This window comes from Melospiza melodia, chromosome 13 (genome assembly GCF_035770615.1).
Source record: "Melospiza melodia melodia isolate bMelMel2 chromosome 13, bMelMel2.pri, whole genome shotgun sequence".
NCBI classification, from domain to species: domain Eukaryota; kingdom Metazoa; phylum Chordata; class Aves; order Passeriformes; family Passerellidae; genus Melospiza; species Melospiza melodia.
Window position 1 is genome coordinate 15,158,843 of NC_086206.1, and position 24,113 is coordinate 15,182,955.

At 55.2% G+C, this 24,113-nt stretch overlaps 2 protein-coding genes across 2 annotated transcripts; one reads left to right on the forward strand and one right to left on the reverse strand.

Annotated features, from left to right (window-relative positions):
- The first annotated feature begins 1,993 nt into the window (after positions 1 to 1,993).
- FCSK (fucose kinase) lies at positions 1,994 to 9,613 on the forward strand. Its single transcript, XM_063168328.1, has 23 exons — positions 1,994 to 2,066; positions 2,153 to 2,310; positions 2,408 to 2,458; positions 2,544 to 2,669; positions 2,791 to 2,863; positions 3,155 to 3,252; positions 3,401 to 3,481; positions 3,570 to 3,689; positions 3,869 to 4,010; positions 4,338 to 4,465; positions 4,562 to 4,663; positions 5,110 to 5,280; positions 5,354 to 5,421; positions 5,564 to 5,934; positions 6,169 to 6,379; positions 6,481 to 6,647; positions 6,740 to 6,967; positions 7,102 to 7,245; positions 7,400 to 7,519; positions 7,592 to 7,779; positions 7,973 to 8,072; positions 8,581 to 8,804; positions 8,987 to 9,613. Exons 1-23 carry the CDS (start codon positions 1,994 to 1,996, stop codon positions 9,101 to 9,103), a joined length of 3,261 nt encoding a protein of 1,086 aa, XP_063024398.1. The 3' UTR covers positions 9,104 to 9,613.
- Positions 9,614 to 9,927: 314 nt separating this feature from the next.
- COG4 (component of oligomeric golgi complex 4) lies at positions 9,928 to 23,844 on the reverse strand. The gene is made up of 19 exons (XM_063167884.1): positions 23,698 to 23,844; positions 23,167 to 23,249; positions 22,404 to 22,518; positions 21,381 to 21,555; positions 20,576 to 20,769; positions 20,060 to 20,165; positions 18,834 to 18,991; positions 18,291 to 18,349; positions 16,729 to 16,862; positions 16,074 to 16,192; positions 15,575 to 15,741; positions 14,769 to 14,934; positions 14,418 to 14,480; positions 13,835 to 13,951; positions 12,172 to 12,264; positions 11,761 to 11,844; positions 11,351 to 11,452; positions 10,830 to 10,958; positions 9,928 to 10,621 (listed from the first exon to the last, which is right to left on the reverse strand). The coding sequence occupies exons 1-19, from the start codon at positions 23,842 to 23,844 to the stop codon at positions 10,487 to 10,489; spliced, it is 2,346 nt and encodes a 781-aa protein (XP_063023954.1). The 3' UTR covers positions 9,928 to 10,486.
- Positions 23,845 to 24,113: the final 269 nt, after the last annotated feature.

Below are 24,113 nucleotides of genomic sequence, written 5' to 3' on the forward strand. Positions count from 1 at the left end.
CTGAGCAAGCCTTGCCTTCCCCCTGTGCCAGCAGCGCTGAAGCCCCCGGAATATGTGGGGACCCCTTGAATCTCGCCAGGCCCTGGAATACGGGCTCCGGTGTCGATCCCCCTCTGGCAGCCGTGCTTCAGCCAGGGAAACACCCTAAAACAATGGGACAGCACACCGATGAGATGTCACAGCAGTGCCCGCCTCAGCGGCCCCACACACACAAAGAAGCAGGCAAAGGACATCCCCTGCTCGGTGACACAGTTTTCTACCCTGTCCCCAGGGACGCTCCGGCTGTTTGCGAAATCCTGGCTGCCACTACCCAGGCAATGGATGCCGTGTGTCACGCAGCCATGTGTCACACCGCTGCCGAGGGACCGTGCACACCGGCACTGCTGGGGACTGGGGCCACTCGCTGCCCGCCCTCCCACCCCGGTCCCCCGGCTCTGTCCCCAAGATCCCAGGGCACACGGCTGGAGAGGAGCAGCTCCACCAGCCCTGAGAGCCCTGCTAGGGCCAGCATCCTGCCCGGGGCGAGCACATCCTGCCCGGGCAGCGCCCTGGGGCTGCTCCCCGAGCTGCACACCGCGGCTGGGGCCAGCACACCTCGCCGGCACCGCACCGCAGGGCCCGGGCCAGCATTCCGGACCGGCGGAACCTCCCGGGTCCGAACCCAATGCACCCCGGATTGCGGGATGCTCCCGGCAGCCAGCACCCAGCGCCGGGAGCAGCACCCAGGACCTGCACCCCGGATAGGGGACAGCACATCCTGCCAGGGCTGCTCAGCACCCACTGCTCCCCGGGGGATACTCCCAGCCCCGAGACCTGCACCCAGCCCCGGGACCAGCAACCGGGACCGCCACAGCGGGCACGAACCCGACGCACCCCGTGTGGGGGCTGCCCGAGGCCAGCTCCCAGCCCCGGGACCAGCCCGCAGCAGCGGGGCAGCTCCGGGCGGGCTCCCCGCCGCCTCCCCGGGACCGGCATCCCGAGCCGAGCCGGGCCGTGCCCGCATCCCCCGCCCGGGGCCCGCTCTCCGCCGCCGTACCTGGCTCAGCTCCGGCATGGCCCCGCCGCCGGGCTCACCCGGGCCCCGCCGCCACCGCCCTCCGCGCCGTGCGGAGCCGTGCCGCGCCGTGCCGCGCGGGGCGGGGGGGAAGGGGGGGACGGACGGGCCCGGCAGGCTGGGAGATGTAGTCCTGGGCCGCCCGGCGGGGCTTGTGGGACTTGTAGGAGGCGAGCGGGGCCGCCTGCGCCCCCTCTCCCACCGGCATCTCAGGAATCCACCCCGGTGCCCAGCCCGGGACTCACCCCGGCACATCGGCACCCCCCAGCCCGGTGCCCAGCATGGGAATCCCCGGTACTCAGCCACCGGCATTCACCCCGGTACCCACCCGGCGCATCGGCAGCCCCCTGAACACCCCCGGTACCCAATGCGATACCCAGCTCGGTACCCATCCCAGAACCCACCCGGGGCACCAGCACCTCCGGACATCGGCACCCCGGTACCTATCCCCGTTATCCATCCCGGGAGCCACCCGGCGCGCCGGCATCTGCCGCTACCCACCCCAGGACGCACCCAGGGCGTCGACACCTCCCGGTACCCACCGCGTACCGATCGCACCCCAGCCCCCACCGGGCACCCACCCTGACAACCCACCGGGAACCGACACCCGCGCCCCCCGCCCGGGCACCCCTTCTCCCTGCAGAGAACCCTGCGAGGAGCAGGACTCGTGACAGGGGTGACGCAGGGCACTTAGGGGTACACACTGCCGCCGAAGCCCATTTTAGGGCAGAAAACGTCAAACCACCATTCCCCCTTGGCAGGCCCCCCGAGATGGGGGAAAGGGGGAGAGGCACAGGGGTGGCTGTGCCTTTAAGGGTCCGTGCATTGCACCTTGGGAACTGTAGTCCTTCAGCGCAGAGCGCCCCCGTGGGACTGCGGGGATTGAACTAAACATCCCAGCAGGCCCCGCGGGGCCAGGCCGGGGCAAGGGCGGTACTTATGGCGGCGGAGTGGAGCGCTGTTCTCCTCACCTGCCGGCGGGGCCATGGCGGCGTGTCCGCCCTGCAGCGAGGCAAGTGGCGGGGCGGGCGCTCCTTCTCCCTCCCTGTGCGCGGCGGCGGGACCGGCTCTTGACGCCGCCCGCCTCTTGTTTGGCAGAGCTGGAGATGCGGCGGCTGCGGGGCGGGCTGGGCCCGCGCCCCCCCGCGCTGCTCCTGGCCGTGGAGGACCCCTGGGCCCGCCTGGGCAGCGGCGGTGCCACCCTGAACGCTTTGCTGGTGGCGGCCGAGCACCTCAGCGCCCGGGCCGGCTGCACGGTGAGATGTGACAGCTGCTGGTGGGTCCGGGGAGGCTGGAGGTGAGGGGGCGTGCCTGTCCTGTCTCCACTGACTGTCCCCGGCTGTCCTCTCCCAGGTGGTGACCGCTGATGTCCTGAGGGACGCCCGCATCCTCATCTTGCATATGGTGAGAGCCGACATGCAGCCCAGCATGGGACCTCTCATTGCACCCTCTCCCTCCCGGTGACCCCCCATATTCTCCGTCCCACCAGGGCCGCGATTTCTCCTTCGACGACTGTGGCCGTGCCTTCACCTGCCTGCCCGCTGAGGAGCCCGGCGCCGCTGCCGAAGCGCTGGTCTGCAACCTGGACAGCCTGCTGGGGACCATGACACACCGGGTCTGTGCAGCCTGGGGACGGGGCCCTGGGGCTGGGTTTGGCTCCCAGCAAGATGGAAGCGGTGTTGGGTTCCTGGGCTCCTTCCCTGACGTCCCTGGGCACATGGTCCTTCTCTTGGCAGCTCTGTGTGGGCTCCCCACCTGGCGTCTGGGTCTGCAGCACCGACATGCTCCTCACCGTGCCCTCAACACCAGGTGAGTGGCTGGACACCGGCCTTGCTTCCAGCACCTGCTTTGGCGTGGGATGGGGTTCTGTGAACCAGCAGCACAGCTGGTTCAGCCTGTGCTGTGCTCCCATGAGGGTGTGGATGCTCAGCTGTTGCTGTCCTGGGCGCGGCTGGGAGCATCCATTGTGCCTGCAGTGAGGTGGCCAAGGCTGGATGCTGCTGTCACTTCCACTGCTGTGGTCCAGGTTTTCAGTCAGTTGTGCTCAGTGTGAGTACATACACTGCCCCAGTGAGCCCTGGTCTCTGTCTCTCCCCTCAGGGATCAACTGGGATGGCTTCCAGGGTGTCCGAGTGATCGAAGTGCCCGGGAGCCCAGTATATGCCAGGAACCATGGGGTCTACCTCACCAATGAGCAGGTTGGGGCAGCTCACCCTTCAAGAGGCATCCCTTGGAGGTGCAGGGATCTCCAATCCTTGGATCCCTTGGATGCTGAGGTCACAGCACTGCTGTGGCTGCTTGGCTTGGGGTTCCCTGAAGAGCTCACTGGGGTGGTTTTGCTCCTAGGGGCTGGTGCATGACATCATCTACAAAGGCACAGAGGCCCAGATCCAGCAGTGTGCAGGGCCAGATGGCACTGTCCCACTGGTATGGCATGACTCAGGTGTTGGTGACCCTGCCAGCCCCGTGCCTCGTGTCACCACAGCTGCAGCCTCAGCCCTGATGTGCCTGGCAGGTGTGTGGGATTGTTTTCTTCTCCTCGGATGCTGCTGAGCAGCTCCTGGCCACCCACGTCATTCCTCCTCTGGACGCCTGCACCTACATGGGGCTGGACTCGGGGGCACCACCCATCCAGGTGACAGCTCTCTGTGGGGGATGGGACCTTTGCCACACAGGTGTCACTGCTGGGCACCCCTGTAGGGTCTGTTTGCCCTCACACTGCCAGATTAGGGTGGGAGAGGTAGTGGGAGGGAGCACCCAGTCGCAGGGTGGGGTTCAGGATGGCTGGACCCAACAAGTCCCTTCTCTCCCCAGCTCTCCCTGTTCTTCGACATTGTGCTGTGCATGGCAGGGGGGATGACAGAGGAAGGTTTTGTGAAGAGTGGTGGTGATGTCAGTGTGAGGAGCGCCCGCTCCGTGCTGTGGACAGCTCTCCGTGGCTTCCCTCTTAGCGTGGGTGAGTGCTTCCTTCCCACTTCTAGTGGAGTGTCCCTGCCCAGGCAGTTGCAACTGGGTGATCTTTAAGATCCCTTCCAATCTCGACCATTCTATGATTTTGTGCTGCAGTGAGTGCATGTGATGTGACCCATTCCTGGGCCCTCTTCCCTGCATGGGTGGAGATGGGGTGGTCAGGGTCTGATGGTCATCTGTGTCACCCCACAGCTGCGGGTCCCCAGGTCTCCACTCCTGCCCCTTTAGCTGGGGATGTTCAGCCTGGCTCACACGAATCCTGACACACCCACTTTTTTGTCAGTGTGCTGAAAGCTCTCCTGTCCCCCCCCAGCCTGCATTCCCAACGCATCCTACGACTACATGACCTCCTCTGCGAGCGACCACATCCGCAGCCTGACCCGCCTGCCTAGCTCTGCCAGCCACCTCCACTTCTGCAAGACAGCCCATTCCCATGTGGATGTATGTCCTTCCATCCCCAGCCTTGCTCATGTGCGTTTTTTGGGGGCTGCTCTGGGCTGTGTGCCCTGGTCCCACGTGTCTCTGTGCCCTTGGCAGCAGCCCTGTCTCCTGGAGGATGGCTCTTCAGTCACCAACTGCCTGCTGGAAGGAGCTGTGCAGCTGGCAGCTGGCAGTGTCATCCAGCACTGTCACCTCCAGGTACCTGACTAGGATGGGGGTAATGCACAGCTCCCAGTGCACTGAATGGGCAGCAGGGTGACATATTAGTGGTTAGGATGGAGGAACCACAGCTGTGAGATTTGGGGTGCCCTTCCTCTTTGAGGCTGCGTTTTGACTGGTGCTGCGCACTTTGGTGGCTGTCACCCTCTGCAAGCAAGGGGATGAGGTTGTCACTTCTGGCCTGTCCTGAGCTGGAACCAGGGCAGACCCTCTCCTTTGGGGGCTCTGTTATGGTTGTGAGCCCTGCAGGCTGTTGCCTGGCCTGAATTTCTGTAGTCTGTGTTTCTGCAGCCTTGTGACAAAATTACATCCTGTCACCTGGCTTGTGCTGGCACCAACTTGTTTCTCAGGGTGGTTGTCCCATTCCAAGGTCAGGATTTGGCTCTGATCTGGGACCAGCCATGCCACTGTTGCTTCTTCCTCAGGGTCCCCTGGTGATTGGTCCTGGCTGCCTCCTCTCGGGCCTCGACGTGGGCTCCTCAGCAGCCCTGCGGGGCTGTCCCCTGCGTGACGTTGTCCTGCAGGGCCACCACGTCCGGCTGCGGGACCTGCCCTGCCGCGTGTTCACTCTCACCGGCCGCCTTGACGACTGGCAGGTAAGGGGGCAGTGAGGTGGCACGAGGCTCCCAGCAAAGCCAAAGTGTGACCAGCCCCTCTGTGTCCCTGCAGAGCCCTGTGGAAAAAGCCACCTACCTGAACATGCCCTGGGCGGAGTTTTTCCAACGGACGGGTGTGCGGTAGGTGCCACGTGTCAGGGCAGGACAGGACACCCAGATCCTGAGGTGTCATGACCACCTTAACCCATCCCACATTCCAGCTCCCCTCATGGAAGGTGTCCTCGAGCCCCAGGGCCGTGCTGATGGTTTCTCCCTCCATCAGGGAAGGGGATCTTTGGGATGCCGAGACACCGCGGAGGAGCCGCTGCCTGCTCAGCGCCCGGCTCTTCCCGGTGCTGCACGCCCGCGAGGCGCTGGGGCTGCAGGATGTGCTGTGGCTGCTGGGCCTGGCCATGGTGCCCAGTGAGCAGCTGGCACGCTGGAGAACGGCCTGGCGCATGTCCTGGCAGGAGCTGCTGCCCTGCCTGGACACAGAAGCTGAGCTGGGTGCCCGCCAGGCCCTGTTCTTCCTGCAGGGCCAGCACAAGGTGCGGCGGGTGCTGCTGGGGCGCCAGGACAGCAGTCTCCTGCCGCTTGCCCGCAGTGCCGTCCATGAGGGCTACCACAAGGCCATGCTGGACACGCTGGATGAAGGTGAGCCGGACTCATAAGCTGCATCTTTCATTATTAGGACTGTTCAGTGCTCCCCACTGCCTTCAGTTGTTCCCCCCTCCTACTGCAGGGATGTACCTGCAGGGCATCCAACAAGCCTGGGTGGGTATAAGCCATTCAAGTCCCGCTCTCCTGGGGATAGCTTATGGCAGAAGCTGGTTGGGGTGCAGTGCAGCCTGACTGTGCTTTGTAACCTCCTTTTATTTTATTTTCTAGTCGCCTCCATGGCCGGTGATGCTGGTATTGCAGCACGGGCACTTGCCTGTATTGCTGACGTCCTGGGCTGCATGGCACAAGGGGAAGGGGGCTTGCGGAGTGGTCCTGCTGCCAACAGGGAGTGGGCCTCAGCTTTTGGGCGCCTGGAGAGCGGGGACATCGCTGGGGGGGTCCAGGAGCTGGCAGCTGAGCGGCAGAAGTGGATGAGCCGGTGAGGCTGGGGCTGGCAAGAGGCAGCTGCCCCATTCCCATTCCAGGCATTGGTGCTGTCATGGATATGTGGCAGTGGGCTCAGCATCTCTCTTATCCCAGGCCAGCTCTGCTGGTAAGAGCAGCTCGGCATTACGAGGGGGCCGAGCAGATCCTCGTCCGGCAGGCAGTCATGTCCTCATGCCAGTTCATCACCGTGGAACAGGTGGAGCTGCCACCCTTGGGGCACTGGGTGCAGGCGGTGTGTCCAGCCCGCCTGGACCTCTCTGGTGAGCTCATTCCCTGAGTCAGATGATCCTTGTCTCACTCCTGAGGGAACAGGAGCAAGGGTGCCCCAGGAGGCTGATGGTGAGTGTTGCAGGTGGCTGGAGTGACACACCCCCCATCACCTACGAGCACGGGGGGGCCGTGGTGGACGTGGCAGTGCTGGTGGATGGGTGCCGGCCCGTTGGCGCCCGGGTGCGGCGCATTGCCCAGCCGGAGCTGCGCCTGGTCACCCTCAGTGGGACACCGCAGGGCAAGGTGGTGACAGATCTGGTGTGCGGGGAGCTGGAGCACTTAGAGGATTACTGCCAGCCACATGCACCAGGTGAGGGCTCATCTGCCAGCCTGGCTGTGTACCTGCAATGTCCTGTTGGTGCCAGGATGGCCCTTTTTGGGGCCGGTGGGATGAGGGAGCAGGTAGCACAGCAAGCATCAGCTTTACTTCTTTTTTGTTTTCAGGAGCCCTGCTCAAAGCTGCCTTTATCTGCACCCAGATTGTGCAGTTCCCCTCACAGAGACCTTTACAGGAACAGCTGATGGAGAATTTTGGGGGTGGATTTGAGGTGCACACCTGGTCCAAGCTGCCCCATGGGTCTGGCCTTGGTAGGTTTGCAGGGAAGGGGCTGAGTAGTCCTTCACCGGTGCCTGGGAGTGTCTCCTGCTGCTAGCACCATCATGGGGCATCCCCCTTGCTACCCCCAACCCCCAGGGACACAGCAGTGCCTCACTGCCCTGGCCTTACCTGTGCCCCCTGCAGGCACCAGCAGCATCCTGGCAGGAGCAGTGATGGCATCCCTGTACCGGGCAGCAGGGAAGGCTGCCAGCACTGAGTCCCTCATCCATGCTGTGCTGCACCTGGAGCAGAGGCTCACAACAGGTAGGGCCTGGGGGAGCATCTGACCCACAAGCTGGGGGTCCCAGCAGTGACTGACAACCCTCTGCCCTGCAGGGGGGGGCTGGCAGGACCAGGTTGGTGGGCTCATTCCTGGCATCAAAATCGGGAGGTCGAAGGCCCAGCTGCCACTCAGAGTGGAAGTGGAGCAGATCTCAGTCCCTGATGGCTTTACCCAGACTCTGAACGATCACCTGCTGCTGGTGTACACGGGGAAGACTCGCCTGGCCCGCAACCTGCTCCAGGTAATGCCTGGGTGCCTCTGGGTGTCACAGGCTGGCCTCTGCTCCCCCTAGCCTTTCATGGCATCCCCTTCACTTGTGCAGAGCTTTGGCCCCCCAGAGGGAGCTGGCACCCAAAGGCCGTGGGTGCAGCACTATTTCCCCAGGTGCTGCCAGAGTCAGGAGGACAATGACAGGGACATTTGGCCTCTTGCAGGATGTGGTGAGGAACTGGTACGCCAGGCTGCCCTCCATCGTGCAAAATGCTGACGCGCTGGTGAGCAATGCTGAGGAGTGTGCCCAGGCCTTGAGGCAAGGTGTGAGCCCCCTTCCCTAGGCCACGTTGGCCCTTTTAACAGCTGAAGAAACGCAAACTTTCCCAGGGAGAGGCTGTGCAGTTTCAGAGGGGAAGAAGGCTGGGGGGGTGCAGGCTCTTGCAGCTGCAGAAGCTTCAAATCCTCCCCCAAGCCCACCCTCACCAGGCAATACCCCCAAATTCAGGCTTGAACAAAGATTTTGAGGAAGAGGGGGTTAGACATGCTGAATCTGATTGATTAGCAGTGCACCACTGGTGACAGGGCTGGGGGCCCTGCCTGGTCAGTGCAGCGGGTTTGTTTGGCTGCTGCAGAGAGGAAGCAGGAGCATTAAAGCAGGCAAATCCTCCCCCTGTGGAGGATTAAAAATAGCAACGTGACAGAGCTGCTTGGCCAGCAGAGCTGGGAGGAACTGGAAAAGAGAAGGCACAATTTAGCTTGGGCTGAGCATGTTTCTGCCCTTTGGGTGAGAAACAGAGACAAGTAATTAGCAGTATTCCCTCCTCTGCAGGTGACCTGATGCTCCTTGGCAGGTGCCTGGAGTGCTACTGGCAGCAGAAGAAGTGCATGGCCCCGGGCTGCGAGCCGCTGGCCGTGGGGCGCATGATGGACGCGCTCCGGCCCCACGCCCACGGGCAGTGCTTGGCCGGGGCTGGCGGTGGAGGCTTCCTTTACATCTTAACCAAAGCCCCCCGGCAGAAAGAGGCTTTGCAGCAGATCCTGGCAAACACTGAGGTGAGCTGTGAGCCCCCACTGCTGCAGGCAGTGTGCAGCATGCCCACAGAGCATGAGGAGCATCTCTCCCCACTACACATGGGGTGTGATGGCTCGTTGTTCCAATGCCCTCCCTGGGACCTTGCAGGTGAGAAGGGGTCCTTTGCTGGCTCCTGTACCAACCTGTGACTCTCTTTTTCTAGGGACTGGGCAACTTCAGCATCCACAGCATTGAAGTGGACACGGGTGGTTTCTCTGTGGAGGTCGTGGGATGTGATACCAAGGACAGTGCTCACCCTGGAGGGGACAGGGCTGTGTGAAGGCCTTCAGCCCTGGCCCATTCATGGCAGATACCCAGAACAAGTGCAGGGCAATTCCCACTGCTTTTAAGGGAAGCTTCTTCAGCCAGCTCCATCAGGTGCCTTAGGTCTCCATATGTCCTTTTTGTGCTACTTGCCCCAAAGGCCAGAGCCTGGAGAAGTTGTGACGAGTTGTGCAGGCAGGCAAAACTACCCCTGCTGGGTGGCCTTGCTGGAGGGACAGTTTGCTAGGGCCTCCAGCCTGATTTTGGTGTTCATTCCAGTTTTTACAGTCCTCCAAAAGGAAAAAGCTAGCATTTGTGATGCTGCATCTAGCAGGAACCTTCCTGCTCTTCCAGCAGCAGGAACCCAAACTGACAGTACAGCATGCAATGCCCCTGCACCAGGGATGCAGCTGGATGTGGAATCAAGACCCTCTCCTGTCCTGAGGCAGTTTCAGCAGTGAAATACTGACTGGTGAAAGCAAGTTACTAGTCCATACAGTCTGAATAAAAAAGGTGGTTCCCAGCATGTGTTTGTGCCCCTCTGTCCCTAGCAGGGCTGCTCTCTCTTCACAGGATAGCAAAGGCCCAGCATTGCATGGGAAAAGCTTTTCCAGGGGTGGAATGGCAGAACCTGCATGCAAGGGCTGGTCTTCCCTGGCCCTGGCTGAGGGAGACAGCACAGGACAGCAGCCACAGAAGGCAGCCAGGCAAGACAAGGAAGATCCTCTGGATGCCCTGGCACAGGGTAGAAGAGAAGAACTGGAGCAGAGCAGAGCTCTTGTCCCACATCTCTCCAGCTCCCTCCAGGCCCACAGCTGAACACAGCGCTGGAGACTGCAATTCAACCAAGCAAGGTTTATTTACAGAGTAGCTGTACAGAGCCAGCAGGGACACAGCCCCACTTCCTTCAGAGGCTTTCTAGTGATTTTCCAAGCACCTTCCCAAGGAAATCACTCCTTTTCCCTTCCACAGAACAGTTCCCATCACCACCAGGAGAGAGCCAGGGTTCAGCATCTGTGACTCCAGTAGCTGACCCTTAAACTGGGGGCACAGAGGGAACACAGCTGCAGCAGCAGACCCGTATTTCAGCCCCACCTGTCCTGGCTTGTGGCCTCCTGCAGGGCAGCAGAGCACAGGGAGTCAGGAGCAGGCACTGGCCTGTGTTCTCAGAAATGGCATCATCCTGCCCTCAGCATGAGAGATTCCTTCTGCTCCCACAGAAGGATGGCAGGTCTTCTCACTGAGCCCAGGAAAACCCTTTGCTCCAAGGAATGCGAGCAGAAGGGCAGACATCATCCCATCCCCAGAGCCTCAAACAGGCAGCCCCAGGACAGGATGTGGGCAGGCTCCAGGACTGCAGCCTCAGCTCCAGTGTGGTGCTGATCCAGGCTCTGCCCAGCTACAGGCGCAGCCGCTTGATGTCCTCGCTGCGGAAGTCGATGCGCAGAGCCAGCACCTGCCGCACCTCGGCCGGAGTCAGGCGCCACGTGAGGGGACCCGAGTTTGGACCCCAGTAATCCAGAATCTCTGTCACCTGGAAAAACAGGGAGCTGTAAGAGATGGCTCAGCACTGACTGTCCTCACAGGTAAGTTTGAAATCAAGCACCATCAGATACAGGGAAACTTCTTCGGGTTCTCCACACCTTGTGGGTGTGATGATATGTGAATGAACTGAGTAAAGCCAAGTGCAGGGCAGTGGTGTTCCCACAGTCCCCCAGTAGAAGCAGACAAGTGCAGCTCACCCTTTCCAGGTTGAGGATGGTGGCCATTTGGGAAAGACGGGCAAACTTGTCACGGATAGTCCACGTGGTGACTGTGGTGAGGTAGGCTATGAGGGACCTCAGCTCCTTGTCAAACTGCAAACCACCGAGCTGTGAGCACAGAGTGAGATCTGTTAACTCTCCAGGCAGACCATGGGGTTGTGCCAAGACACCAGTTAAAATCACAGGGAAGCAGGGGCAAGTCTCTGAGCAGGCAGGTCCCAGTTAAACCATTTATTGCAGGTAGGGTGGCTTATGTTTAGACCCACCTTAAAACCCAGTCCCTTTATTGGTGCCAGCTCTTTTAAGTCCCATCACCAAACCCACTTTGTCCCTGTGGGTGCTGATGTAAAGGCATCCCTGAGCTGGTCACTGGTGGTTGCAGAGTTTCTTATAGGGTAATATTTGAGGGTAGAGGGTAATATTTGCATCTGCCCTGCCCCATCCTTTACTGAGAGTTTGCAGTCAAGACAGACTACATGGTAGAGGAGTGTTTTGCTTACCCTGCTGAAGGTAGATTTGAGCAGCACTTTCTCCAGTTCAATAGCTATGAGACTGGTCATAAGCCCAGTGAGAGTATCATAAATCACTGGAGACAGTCCAGCCTGGAAGCAGAAACCTGTGTCATTCTTGTCAGGAAAACCTGAGCAGAGGTCCCTAAAGCCCAAGGCTAGGAGAGCTTGCAAATAAGGACTTGCAGGCTCGGCAAGTGGGGAGCAGCACAGAAGTGATCCAGGTACTCCTTGGGGCCTGCAAGCAGGCTTTGAGAATTGCAGGAGAAGGGAGTGACTGGATCCCTACGAGCCCTGCAAGGCACTGGAGGACACCTCTGCTTGCCAAGCAAGGGAGGAGCTGGAGGATGCCACGTGGAGGTCTGGCCAAAGCCTGGCAGGCTGCCACCTCCTCCTCTCACCTTGAACTCTGTCATCTGCTGTTCCAGATTGACGATGAACTGCTGCACCCAGGGATCATTGGCCTCATAGTCACTGAACTCCTCCTGACAGTGAAATGCAGAAAGGCATTGTTTACAGAAATGCAGAAAGACATGTATTTTCAGGCCACATTGCTGAAGTAAACCGCAGCCAATGGCCCAGAGGACAGGAAGGGAGGTCCCTCCTGAAGCTGCACTTCATCCCTTCTGCTCCTCCGTAGCCAAATGTCCCTTTCCAGGCTCGGCTGCAGAGCAAGATCTGGGTATTTTACTGGTGCTCTGTGCCAAGCAGATAACCGAGGGGAAGGAAACAGAGGCTGCTCTGACTGTGCTGCTGAGCAGAAGACAGAGAGTGCTCAAGTACGGCCGGAAGCAGAGAACACAGAGCCTCACCTCCTCGATGTTGTGGGAGACAGAGAGGAATAAGTTGATCCATGGCTTCACCTGGGGTTTGATGGCTGTGCTGTTGAGCTCATTGAGACCTTCCTGAGCAAGACAGCAAGAAGAAAGGACAGTGAGGCACAAAACATTTACAAACAGGCTGTCTTGATGCTGCTTCCCAGCTTGGGAAACTGGCCCACAGACTTGCACAGGAAGCTGCACTCAGAGGACTCAGATCCCACACTCTTCCGGTGCCGGAAGGCTCTGAGGACACCATGACAAGAAGAGGAGGAAGGATGTTGGCCCAGAAGCTGCTGTTGTGCTGACTTGTAGTGTGGTCTGAAGGGCTTGTGCTTGCCCACCCCATCCCACACAGCTGCAGATTTCCTGGCAGGAGTGAGGCACCTGGGGTAGGTAAAAATGCAAACTCCATTTTTTCACTCAGCACCAGCCAGGGCACAGTGACTGAACTCAAGTGATGCCTCCCACCTCCACTGCAGCTTAGCTCAGTAGGAGAATCTAAAAGGAAGATAAAAGCTGTAACCACGGTTAGTTCCCTGAATTAATCATAACCCCAGCACATGCCATCTCCCCTGAGCAGCAGGCTGTCAGCAAAGCTGTTCTGTCCCCTGTGATGAGAGCTCTTCAAGCCTCTCCTGCCAAGCCACCCCTCTTTGGCTCAGCAAGGTGTCATGAAAGCTCACTCACTATGAAACTGTGTCGGTTCCGATTCTGACTGGCATTTGATAAAAGATTTTAACTAAAACTGGCATTTCTGAGAAGGGCCTGCTGGCAATTGTCCTTTTCTGAGGTAAATTCAGCGTGTGTGTGACTCAGGCAGCACAGGAGCTTCCTCCTCAGCCGCTTTGCAGCCACTTTTAAAACCACACTAGAGTCAGATTGGAGAGTGTTACTCCTTACTGATAAGCTCTTTGGTTTTAATACTGACCACAGTCCCCAGGAGGGTTTGCTGGCAGTGCTGAACTGAAGGCATCTGCCTGCGCTGAACTGCAAAGCCAAACAAAAAATAATCTGACCCCTCCGTGAACTACAAAGGCAAACCTACTTAAAAATATTCTCATTTGCTTGGTTTCTTTCCACATGAGGTACTAGGTCTTCCTGCTTCTCTCCCTGCCAGAGACCAGTGACATTTTAGGTCTACATTTTAGACACTGCAGGCCCCAGGAGACTGGATTTAGCCAGAGTCCTCTGTTCCATGCTGTGGGAATTTGCATTTGGGAAAGAAGGAGAAACCTGAGAAAAGGGCAGCTCTTCTCTACCAACAGCCTGTCTTCAGCATTACTTAGTGAGGCTGTGGACAACCTGACAATGTACTGTGCCACGAGGGAGAATGGAGGAGATGGAAATGCTATTAATATTTCTTTCCTGAAAATGCTGAACCAACTGCAAGCCCATGCTGAGTGAAGACAAATGAAGCAACATTTCTTCTGGCTCTGCAGCTGCTTCCAGTGCTTTTTATGCAGCTGTCAGCTGGTGTGGCTGTGTAAACAGGCTGGGGCTGTTTCCATGCCTCAAAGCTGACTGATTTGCTCCCTCCTGCACCCTACCCAGCACTCCTGGAGTCAGACATGGCCTGGCCCTAGGCTGGAGTGATTCCTGCCAGAGTTCTCCCTGAAGACACCAGCAGCCAGCAGTAATTTGGAGAGACACTCACCTGCAGCAGGTCACGGAATTTGTTGGAGACAGCAGCCATGTCCGAGAGGCAGCTCTCAATCTTGGCCTGTGCCTGCTCACCCCCAAATCCTTGGCTAAGCAGTTTGCTGCAGTCACTCTGCAGGGAAGAGATCCATGAGCAAGCTCCAAATTAATAACCTGGGCAGTTTTTATTCCTTTGTGTTGCTGAGCTCTGGCTGCCCACCAGCGTGTGGGATAGGACAGGAGCCCAACTCTTGCTCCTGCAAAGGCAGAGGCTGCTGGCTCCAGCTGAGGGGAGAAAGGACAGCAAGAAAAGAAGCCAGGGGCTGTCTAGCCCAGTATCAGAGAGCTGCAGACTCTCCATGATGCACAGGTTATTCCTGCACCAGGTCAGTCAGGCTGGAGGAACTGGTATTTCTGGCTGCTGCTGTCAGGCGGAAATTGCTCTGCCAGCTTAAAATTCCTTCCCTAAGGCTGGAGGGCAAAGACCTTAGGAACTTGGGCATATCAAAGACCAGATGGTTTACTTGACCCCTGCCTCCACCAAGGGAGGATATTATAAATTTGATTGAGGAAAAACCAGTAAAGAATACAGACTGCACCTCCAAAGTCTTCTTTAGGGTCATGATGTTTTCACTGCAGACTTCCACATTGTTTAAGGTCACCTGAAAAAAAAAACCAAAACAAACCCAAGCTGGATTAAATGGAATTTCCCAGCTCCTCACCCCCAAATCCACACATTTAATCTATGCCCTGCTAACAGTACAGAAATGCAAGTTCTTAAGGGACAGAGTTGCTACTGTGAGATCAAAGCACTGCAGATTCACTGAGTTGCATGAAGCTAAACTCCAGCAATGGAGCACATGTGCTGAACCCCCAGCTAGTACAGAGTTCAAGACAGTTTACTGCTTTTCCTCAACATCCTTCTACACCAGAAGAGCCACCAAACCCACCAGAAAGGACTGCTTGGCCTCGTCCGTGCTTTCAATGCCTTTGGTGTCGAACTTGCCCTGCTGCAGGCTGCTGTGCATGATGTTCACAGCACTGGTCACCCCTCTCTGGAAGTCCTGGAAGGTCGTGGCTGGGAAGCCCTGCTTCAACTTGTTGTACAGAACCTCCCTATAGGCAAGCAGAACACACCAGGGTTTAGAGCAAGCAAAAAGAAAATTATGCTCTGTGCCTGGGGACAGCATTCCGTCTGAGATCTGACCTGAACAAGGTAGCGGAACTTCAAAGGGGAAAAAAATCCTGGCAAATATCTCCTGACAGCATCAGAATGCTGAAAGAAAAACATAGCCACCCAGTTTCTGAGCTTTCCTGAATGTCCTTCCTGCAGCTGCCTGCTGTCTTCAGACACAGCTCCTCACTCCCACAATGGAATGAAAAATAGCAGGACAATTTCTGCAGTCTCACCCAAGTTTGAGTCATCAAGTAACCCACAGTACAACTAGGGGTGACCATGTACTCTCAGGCAGGGTAGTACCCCAGTGCTACAAGACAACTCCATCTCACAGGGATTTTGGCCATCAGGTTCTTTTCTCTGTTTGTCCTACAGGTGGGTCACCACTACTGTGAGAAAAGATGCCCAGATCCAGCTTCCCATATCTGCCACTTCTGCCCAGATCTGCTTCCCATAAAGAGGAGATGACAAGCCAGAGGTTCAAAGGCAAAGAACACAGGAAGACCATCTGCCAGCAGCCACTGTTTGCAGAACATGAGGTGGAGGCCCATTGCAATGAACCTGGTGTGTTTTCATTACCTGAAGTCAGACTCCAGCTCAGTGGTGGAGTGGTTGATCATAGCACAGAGACAATCTATGCTGGAGCTGGACAGAGCACGCCCAATGCACTTCTTCACTATATAAAACACATCATCCACCATGCTGGAGGTGAGCTGGCCCTTCTCATAGCTGTCCATGGCAACAGCCTGCAAAGAAAGCTCTCTCAGTGCCCTGAGCTCTGTGAGCAATGCTGCCCCAGCAGTGCTGAGAGACCAAACTGCCCATCTGCCCCCTTCCCCCTGCACCCTGTGTGGTGGCACCACTCAGACTAGGCTGCAGTAGCCCAAAGACCTGGAAGATGCCTGGGGTATGTCTGAAGTCAAAGTTCAGAAACAACCACTTGCTTTTCAAGGCCAAAGGAAACAAAAGACTTTCCCAACAACTGCAGATTTGCCATGTATGCATATCCCTCCCTTGGGATGCTCACCAGAGGACTGAGGAGCACACAGAGAAAAGCATCTAAGAGGTTTTCCCCCACCTTGTTGACAGTTTCCCTCATGAAGTATTCCTCCATGGTGATGTAGTAGCCAATGAGCTCTTGCATGGTGCAGCTCAGCAGACAGTTGTTGAGGAGCTTGTCCAGGTATTTTTGATGCTCTGTGGAACAAAAGAGAGACCTATCAGAAGGAACCCAAGGCCAGGAGGCAGCTCCACTGAGTCCCCTTGCTGTTTGTCTCATGGGACCCAACAGACACACACCTGCCAAGCCCAGCCTAAAACAAATCACAAGCCTCAACTGTGGAGCTGAAATTGCTGAGCTGGATTTTGCAGGTGACTAAAGTGATTTCCAGAGCTCCACACAGTACCAAAACCCTGAGCCTTTCTTTTTTTTTTTTTTTGTGGTCTCCACCTTCAGGATTTGTGCCTGCAGTGACAAAATGGTTCTTCCTCTCTTTGGGGACTTTACTTTGTTATACTCTACAATCATTCTTAATGTTGGTTTTCCTGTTAGAGGGAACAACCAGTGCTGAAAACAGGTTTGTAAAGTCTAGGCTACACAATGATCTTCCACAGAGCACTCCCAAAGTGTCTTTGCAGACCCTGTGTCCCTCTGCTCTGCCACTAACTCAGGTATATCTCCATTTCTGGCTTTGATAAGCAGAGCCTATGAGTATTGGTACTTGAAGTGTTACCTTGCTTTACCTCCTCTGAGGCCATGGCATCTCCCACCTCAAAATCAGCTATGATTCGTCTCTTGATGAACCTCAGGTAGAGCTCACTGCGGGCATTCATCAGAGTGACTTCTGTTAAAATAGGGTCAAGCTCCCTGGAAGAAACAGCAAGAATCAAGACAGCAAGACTACAAAAGGAGAGGCACTTATTTAATTCAGTTAAGTAGTTCTCTGTTCCCTTACTATGAGATCAGTACTGCCCCTTTCCATCTGTGCTGTTGAGAGGCAAAGCTCAGCAGAATAACTGGTATGTGCAAAGAATGCACACACACAATCAAAATACCTCCTGGGGGAGATCTGGGGGATATCTCTACAATTGTTTTTTTCTCACAAACTCTACTCCAAGATTTAGCAACACTCCCCCTCTTTTTCCTCATAGATCTGAGGACATCCACGTTGAAATCACAGTGGTAAGGACTGCAAGACTCAAAGCAACCTGATGTAACTTCAAAATGAGTCCTGTTTTGAGTGGGAGGTTTGACTAGAGGTCTTCATTAGTCCTTCCCTACCTCAGTTTTGCTACAATTCCATGAGCCCTGTGTAGCCAGGGTTAGAAATGCCTGGTCCCTGCCATCTCCATGTGTGTGTTTTTGTGCACAGACTCGTGTGTTTCTCTGCAGATGATGAAGAATCTGTTTAAGCTCAACAGCTCAGGAAATGTGAGATAAAAAAAGCATGTTACAATGCAGAACACAGTGTTCAGATCAGAGATGACTGAAAAAAAGAAAGACTGACACATCAGCTTCTTCATCAGTGTGCACAGAAGAATTTTACAAATCCTGCTTGGATTTGTAAAATCCATGGTGGACAGGTGGGAGAAGGAAACACTACCTTTATTTTAGAGATTAAAAAAAAAATCAGAAAACTGGGATGCATGCAGAGTTACTCAGACCAAATAGTAAGTAGAAACATTAATTATGCAGGCTCACAGATAGATCTTCCTTGAGGAACCTGTTTTCTTTCAAGGCATGTTTCTAAGTCAGGCAGTCCCAGAAGGGCTGGGTGCACTTTCAAATGGCCTTGCTTAAGGGTTATGTAAATATTTACGATAAGAAGAAAAGAGGGAGATTGAAAGCACTGCAGTTTGTTGTCAAGAAACTGATGGTATGGAGCTGCTGCAGCAGCAGTACAGATAAGGTAAGATCCAAAGATTTATTCCTGTTTGGGTCATAAATTATCTGTCAAACAGCTGCTCTGTTTTGTGGGCTCCAGGGGCTGTACTCTGGCCATGGAAGGGCAGTGGGCACTGAGTTAAAATCTCAGTCCTTCATGTGCAGGGATATCAACAGCCCTCCAGGAATGCTTAGAGCCAAGGCTTAGAATTAATGACTAAGCAAATTAAAGCCCCACTACAGAAGCTTCCTTAACAGAAGGGCAGTGAAGGGCACCTAACAATTGGATTTTTAAAATTAATACCCACAAAGCTTCTGGAAGAGTGGGAGAGTTATCTAAATGTTAAGTAGTGTTAATAATAACAACTCCAGAGTGAAAGGTTAGATAGCATAAAGAGTTTTTCTTTGTACCTTGGTTCAATCTTCTCTGCAGAAGAACTTCTCATCATGCTATTCTGGACTTGCTGGAACTGCAATCACAAAAGAAAGGGAGTCTTTGCTGATGACTTGTACTCTCTAAGGGTAACAGGAATGCTTTGGAGGAAGCACTGCCAGAGAAGGGAATCACATAAGTTCACTTCCTCCTCCCCCAAGGAAGAGCTCATTCCTCCAGGAAGGGTGTTGGGATGGGACTTGACCAGAGGCACTCAGGTATGTGACCATGAGACAGTAACAGCAGAAACAAGACAGGGGGGAAGGTGTACTGAAAGCACCCTACAGACCTGCACAGCACAGAGTGCCCAGGGTGCATTTACCATGCTCCAAATGAATCCTTCTCTGCTTCACAAAGCAGTTACAGACTGAACCCCTTCAGCTATCAGGGTAAATAAGGAGTAAAGCAAGGATTCTCTCAATACACAAGGCCAAACTCTGCTGCCTCTATGGCAGTGGGAACCCACAGAGCTGGCTGGAGGGCACAGCTGGCTGCATGAGGCAGCCTCACACTGCTCTCACCTGCCTGTGGTAGTCCCTCTCCTTGATGAACTTGTCCACCACCTTCTCCACCTGGCGGTCGCACTCCACCTGCAGGTGCTTGATGAGGGTGTAGAGCCTCCCTGGTCCATAGTAGGTCTCCACAATGGGCTGGTGGGTCTCCACAATGCGAGCAATCCCTGCAGGGAGGGGACACACACTCAACCAGCAGTTCCCAGAGCACAGCAGAGCTCCACAGCTCCACAGATCAGACCTAAAAAAGGATCATTCACTCCACAGATAGAGTACAGATCTCCTGGAGCAGAAGCCATCTCTCTGTCCCTAAAGAGAACTCCTGCCATGCCCTGTGTGCTAGCTCCAGCTGCCCTTCAGCCCAGCAAGATACAAGGTTTGAAGCTTCCCCAGGATGAAGCCACACAAGCTAAATCTGGCAGGGGGCACAACTGCCACCCAAATGCAGTCCCAGCTTTTAGCACCTGCAAGGCTACAGGGAAAAATCAGCCCAGGGAAGGCTCTTGGGCACACACTTGCTGCAGAGAGCAAGCATTAGCAAAGGCAAGAACTCCTTGGAGGAAAAGTTCATCCACAAGGAAGCATCTCTACAATATTGCCTTCTTCTCACAAACACTCTACTCCAATAGTTAGCAACGCTCCCCCTGCTTTTAACACTACTGGCAAGAAAGCTCTACTGGTGCCAGGCTGGGAGAGTAACTTGGCAGGGGTGCAGCCTGGAACTAGAGCAGATTTCACAGAGAAGGTGGTTAATCACCATGGGATCTCAAGTACTGTCTGTGGCATTCCCACAGAGCATTCATATTCCCTTCTCTGCTTTCAAGTTCCCATGGTGCTTCTTGAAGAGCCAGGCCTGAAGGCACCAAGCTGCTCGTCCCTAAGGGATCTGATTTGTTTGTCTGGAGAGCTGCAAGCCTGAAGAAACCTCCAGGGAATATCCATTTGTTTTGAGGATGTAGAGAACAGGAAGAGTCTGATTCCTGGGGGAAGCCAACAAATCCTTTGCAAATGCACTTTGTGCCTGTACAAGATGTACACGGGAAAACTTGCTTATTGTGATGCCCTCTCCTGGTTAGAATAAATCCTACCAGCTGTGTCCCTGTCCTCGAGTGAGACACCTGTAGCTCAAAGGAGAACGAGGCATTTTGTGAGCTGAAATTGAAAGCATTGAAATTGATGGGCAGTCTCATCATGGACTATTTGCAATCAATCAGGAAGGAGGAAAGGAAGATTACCTTCGAAGAGGAGTGTCAGGGTGTCTGCAAAGATGACAGCAGCTCGACGGTCACTCATGTCTGTCCCCATCACCAGCTGCAGGTTCTCTTCTGCTTTGTTGGCCACCTGCATGGCAACAGGAGCAGTCAGCTGAACACCCAAAGGTATTCTTCAACCCACAGGTCCTCTATCCTTCCCCTAGAGAGCTTTTATTGGCCTTCCCAATGCAAGAGCTATTGTTGTTGCTCCTCCTTTGACCAGGGATCCTTTCCTCTCTTGTGGAAAACTCAAGGCTCAAGGAAAGGCAGGAACTTGCTCTTCTCTTTCCAGGCTCATTGGATAATTTTTAAGCAAGTGCACAGAGCAAGACACAGACACCAGAAAGCCCATCCCAGCATACAAATGCAAGGAGAGATATGAACTAAGGCCAGTGCTACTTTTCTAAGGTGAACAAGCCACTGCCAAAATCTCCTTCCACAACATCTATTGACAGAGACTGGGTTTTGCTTTCCCCTGGGTGTCACAGAGCCTGTTACCTGCTTGCAGAGGTACTCAGAGAACTTGCTCAGCCCCTCTTCATGTAAGCCCAGCAGAGGAAAGATCTTGAAGAACCGTTCCACCTGGGGCAGGTCTCCCTGCTTCATTGCTGTGTCAAATTTCTCTGTGACAATTGTCTTCAGACGCTGCTCTGCTTCCTGCAGGAGCTTCAGGTTGGCATCAATAATTCCCCCTGGTCAAAAGGACAGAAAAAAAAGGGAAAAGTGACAGCACATTGTTAGTATTGTATCAAGGGCTACTTTTTCCCCCAGGAGAGAGACCAGCACTGTGCAGCCCCAAGCTGAGAAGGCAGAAGACACACTGGAATTCCTGTACAGGCACAGACAGACAGGTTGGTGCAGGATGTAATGTGGTGCAGGATGTAATGTTGTGATTTTGCATGAAGGACAACAACACATCCACTGGGATTTTCCTCTTAGGAATCTACCAATTTACCCGCTCATTTCCAGTTGCTCTGCTTGGTAGCACACCGTGACACAAGAACAATTGATAGCCTTCTCCCTCACTTCTTCCGGCCTGAACACTTTGTCCTTTGCTTAGTTAGCACCTGAAATACTATTACAGCTGTTTGCCAGGAGCTTCCTTTTCAATTAATGATAATTCTGGTGTAATAACGCTTCAAAAACCTTCACCACTAAGTCAGTCTATAAAATACTAAGATCTCTGGCCAGCATTAGATTTTCTGCTTTGTCTGTTGGGCTGAGGCAACCATGGGAAATGAGCAGCCTCTAGATATCCACTGGAAAGGTGACTCATGAGCATCTCCTCACAAACAGTGCTTACCCTCCTTGCCCTGACGACTGAGCTCAATCACTGACTTGTCCAGACTCAGGTAGCGATGGATGTGAGCTGCTGCTTGTTCATAGTCTTCATTTCTCAGGGCTGTCTGAACTCCATCCATGCAGAACTTCAGGTCAAGGATGTCATCAGCTCTCTGAATGGCCTGATAGAGTCGGTTCTGAAAGAAAGGCAACCAGTGATGCTTCCAGCTGTGGGATGGACAGGGAGAGGCAGCAGGAGGGAAAAAGAGACTGAAGCACTTCTCTATACAGCAAAACTACAACATAAGCAAAAATCCCACACTACTCAAAAAGTGCTAAGACCAGTGGGCTCCACAGGATGAACAGTATATGTCAAAACTGAGGCTGAACCTGGAGGCCACAGTTCTCTGTAACAAACAGGCAGAGACCAGAGAGGACAGCACACATTATCTGTCTGATCTGAGCAGTTGTGCCAAGTGCTGGTATTGACACCCCTCAGCCTGTCCCCAGACAAGGAACAGAACAGCCCAGATTCCTGACCTGGCTTGGGTGACAATCTCCACTGTCTTCAGCACTGTGTAGCTGCCAAGATTGCTAGTCACCCTATTCAGGGTATTCTACCAGAGCTGCATGGACAGAAGGGGATGCTGGAGAACCAGCTGCTGTATGGAGGAGCATTCCTGGAAGTGTTCAAGGCCAGGCTGGATGGGGCTCTGAGCAGCCTGGGCAGGTGAAAGGTGTCCATGCCAACTGCAGGAGAGTTGGGAACAAGAGGAGCTTCCAGCCCAAACCATTCTATCATTCTACCAGTCTTATACCATGCAATGCCCAGAAGGACACAGCTAAAATCAAAACCACAGCAGCTTCCAGCCCACCAAAGGCAGGGCACATCTGCTCACATCTGTGAGCACAGAACACACAAAGACAGAACACAGCAGCCCTGCATCTAAGCAGGAACAGGCAGTGGGGAAGGTGCACTGAAAGCACCCCAGACTGGCACAGCACACACAGAGTGCTGACAAGCCCCAGCCCCTCAGCCCGGTACCTTGGCGAGGTCGAGCTGCCGGACCTTGCTGCTGACGTTCTCGGCCAGGTTGCAGGTGAAGGTGACCATCCCTGCCAGCTGCTGGGCATCCCCCTCAATCAGCTGCAGGCTGGGGCTGAAACACACAGAGCTGGGTGTGAGAGGCACACAGGAACCACCTGGGGCTGTGCAAGGAGCATGGCTGTCTCTCCAGGAACAGCTGGGCCTGTCACAACACTGCCATTGCCTTCCTCTGGGAGCAGAGCAGGAGGAAGGAGCAGGCTGGCTGCTTTGGGAGAGGCTGCACAGAGCAGCTGTGCCGTGCCACCACACAGGGCATGAACGAGCCACTGGGCCCTTGGGACATTCTCCACTTCTGAAGTGGAGGTGAAGGCTGGAAACCTTTCCTCGGAGCTCTGCTAGATACAAAGGCAATTCAGGATGATTTCCCAGCCTGCCTGCACAAGTTCACCCTGCAGGGCAGTAATATTTGTTCACACCTGGCACAGCCTGGCACAGGACACCTGATCCAATAATTGATGCTGAAACCTGGCACCCTCTGGGATAACACTTTCAAAAAGCTTTTGAGTCTACACCAAAACAGGTCACTCTGGGTGAGGGCACAGCTGGGAAGAACTGGGGATGAGGATCCAACTCGTGTTCTCTACCACAAACTGATTTAAAGTCTGATATTTTCTGAGAATGGATGTTGTGCTTCTGCTACAACACTGACAGGAGTCTCTGGGCCATGCAGCAAGGAGAAGGAAGGGGTTGGAACACTAACCCCATGCGATGAAGGGCAACCATCTTATTCTCTATAGTGCTTTGCTGCTCCAGGAGGGCATCCAGCTCTTCCTGCACGACTTTCTGAAAAAAATAAAAAAATGAAGGAGGTATTACGTGACTTCAGCTCTCCTCCAGACCAGCAGTTTATCATAGATGCTATATCCAAGCCAAGGACACAAGGCATTAGTGCTTCTAAGAGCTCATATGACAAATAAATCCTTTCTAAGCTCTCTTAAATCCTCTAAATCTTTATGATTTTTCTACTTGAAAGCATCGGTTTTGGAATCCTCATCACACCGCTTTTAGGTCAGATATCCCACAAACTCCTCCCCTGGCTGGGCTTCCAGTGCAGGAGATCCCAGAATCTTCAAGCTGCTCTCGATTCAGGGATCCGCGGAGGCGACACCGACCCAGGGGTGGGTAAGTCTGTGTCAAACACCTCTAGAGAGTGCGCAGCAATGAGGGGCACAGTGACAGCGGGGTATCCGCTTTTCGGGGCCCCGCTGCCTCCCTGCCCGGCCGCACACACCTCCTCCTCACACAGCCGGCTGTAGGCGGCCTCCAGATCCGCCAGCTCGGTCAGCGACTGGATCCGCTCCATGGACAGGGCGGAGGCGGCGGGGCCGCCACTCTCCCCCGGCGGCGCCTTCGGTCCCGGCGCCGTGGCCGCCGCCATCTTGGCACACAGCTGACGCGGTCGAAACCACCGTGAGGCCCGGCGGGACCGCCAATGGCGGTGCCTGAGCCTTGGCACCGCACAGCTCCGCCCGGCAGCGAGTGAAGCTAACGCTCCTGCCGATCTCCATGCTAGAAGGAGGCTGAGGGTTTTCTTGGGGGGTTTCTTGGTGCAGGCGGCAGCTGCCATAGCGCCGCGATCATTCAGGCACCACTTTGGGCAGCCTCGCTCGCCTTAGGGCGCGCGCGCGCGCCGGACACGTGGAAAGC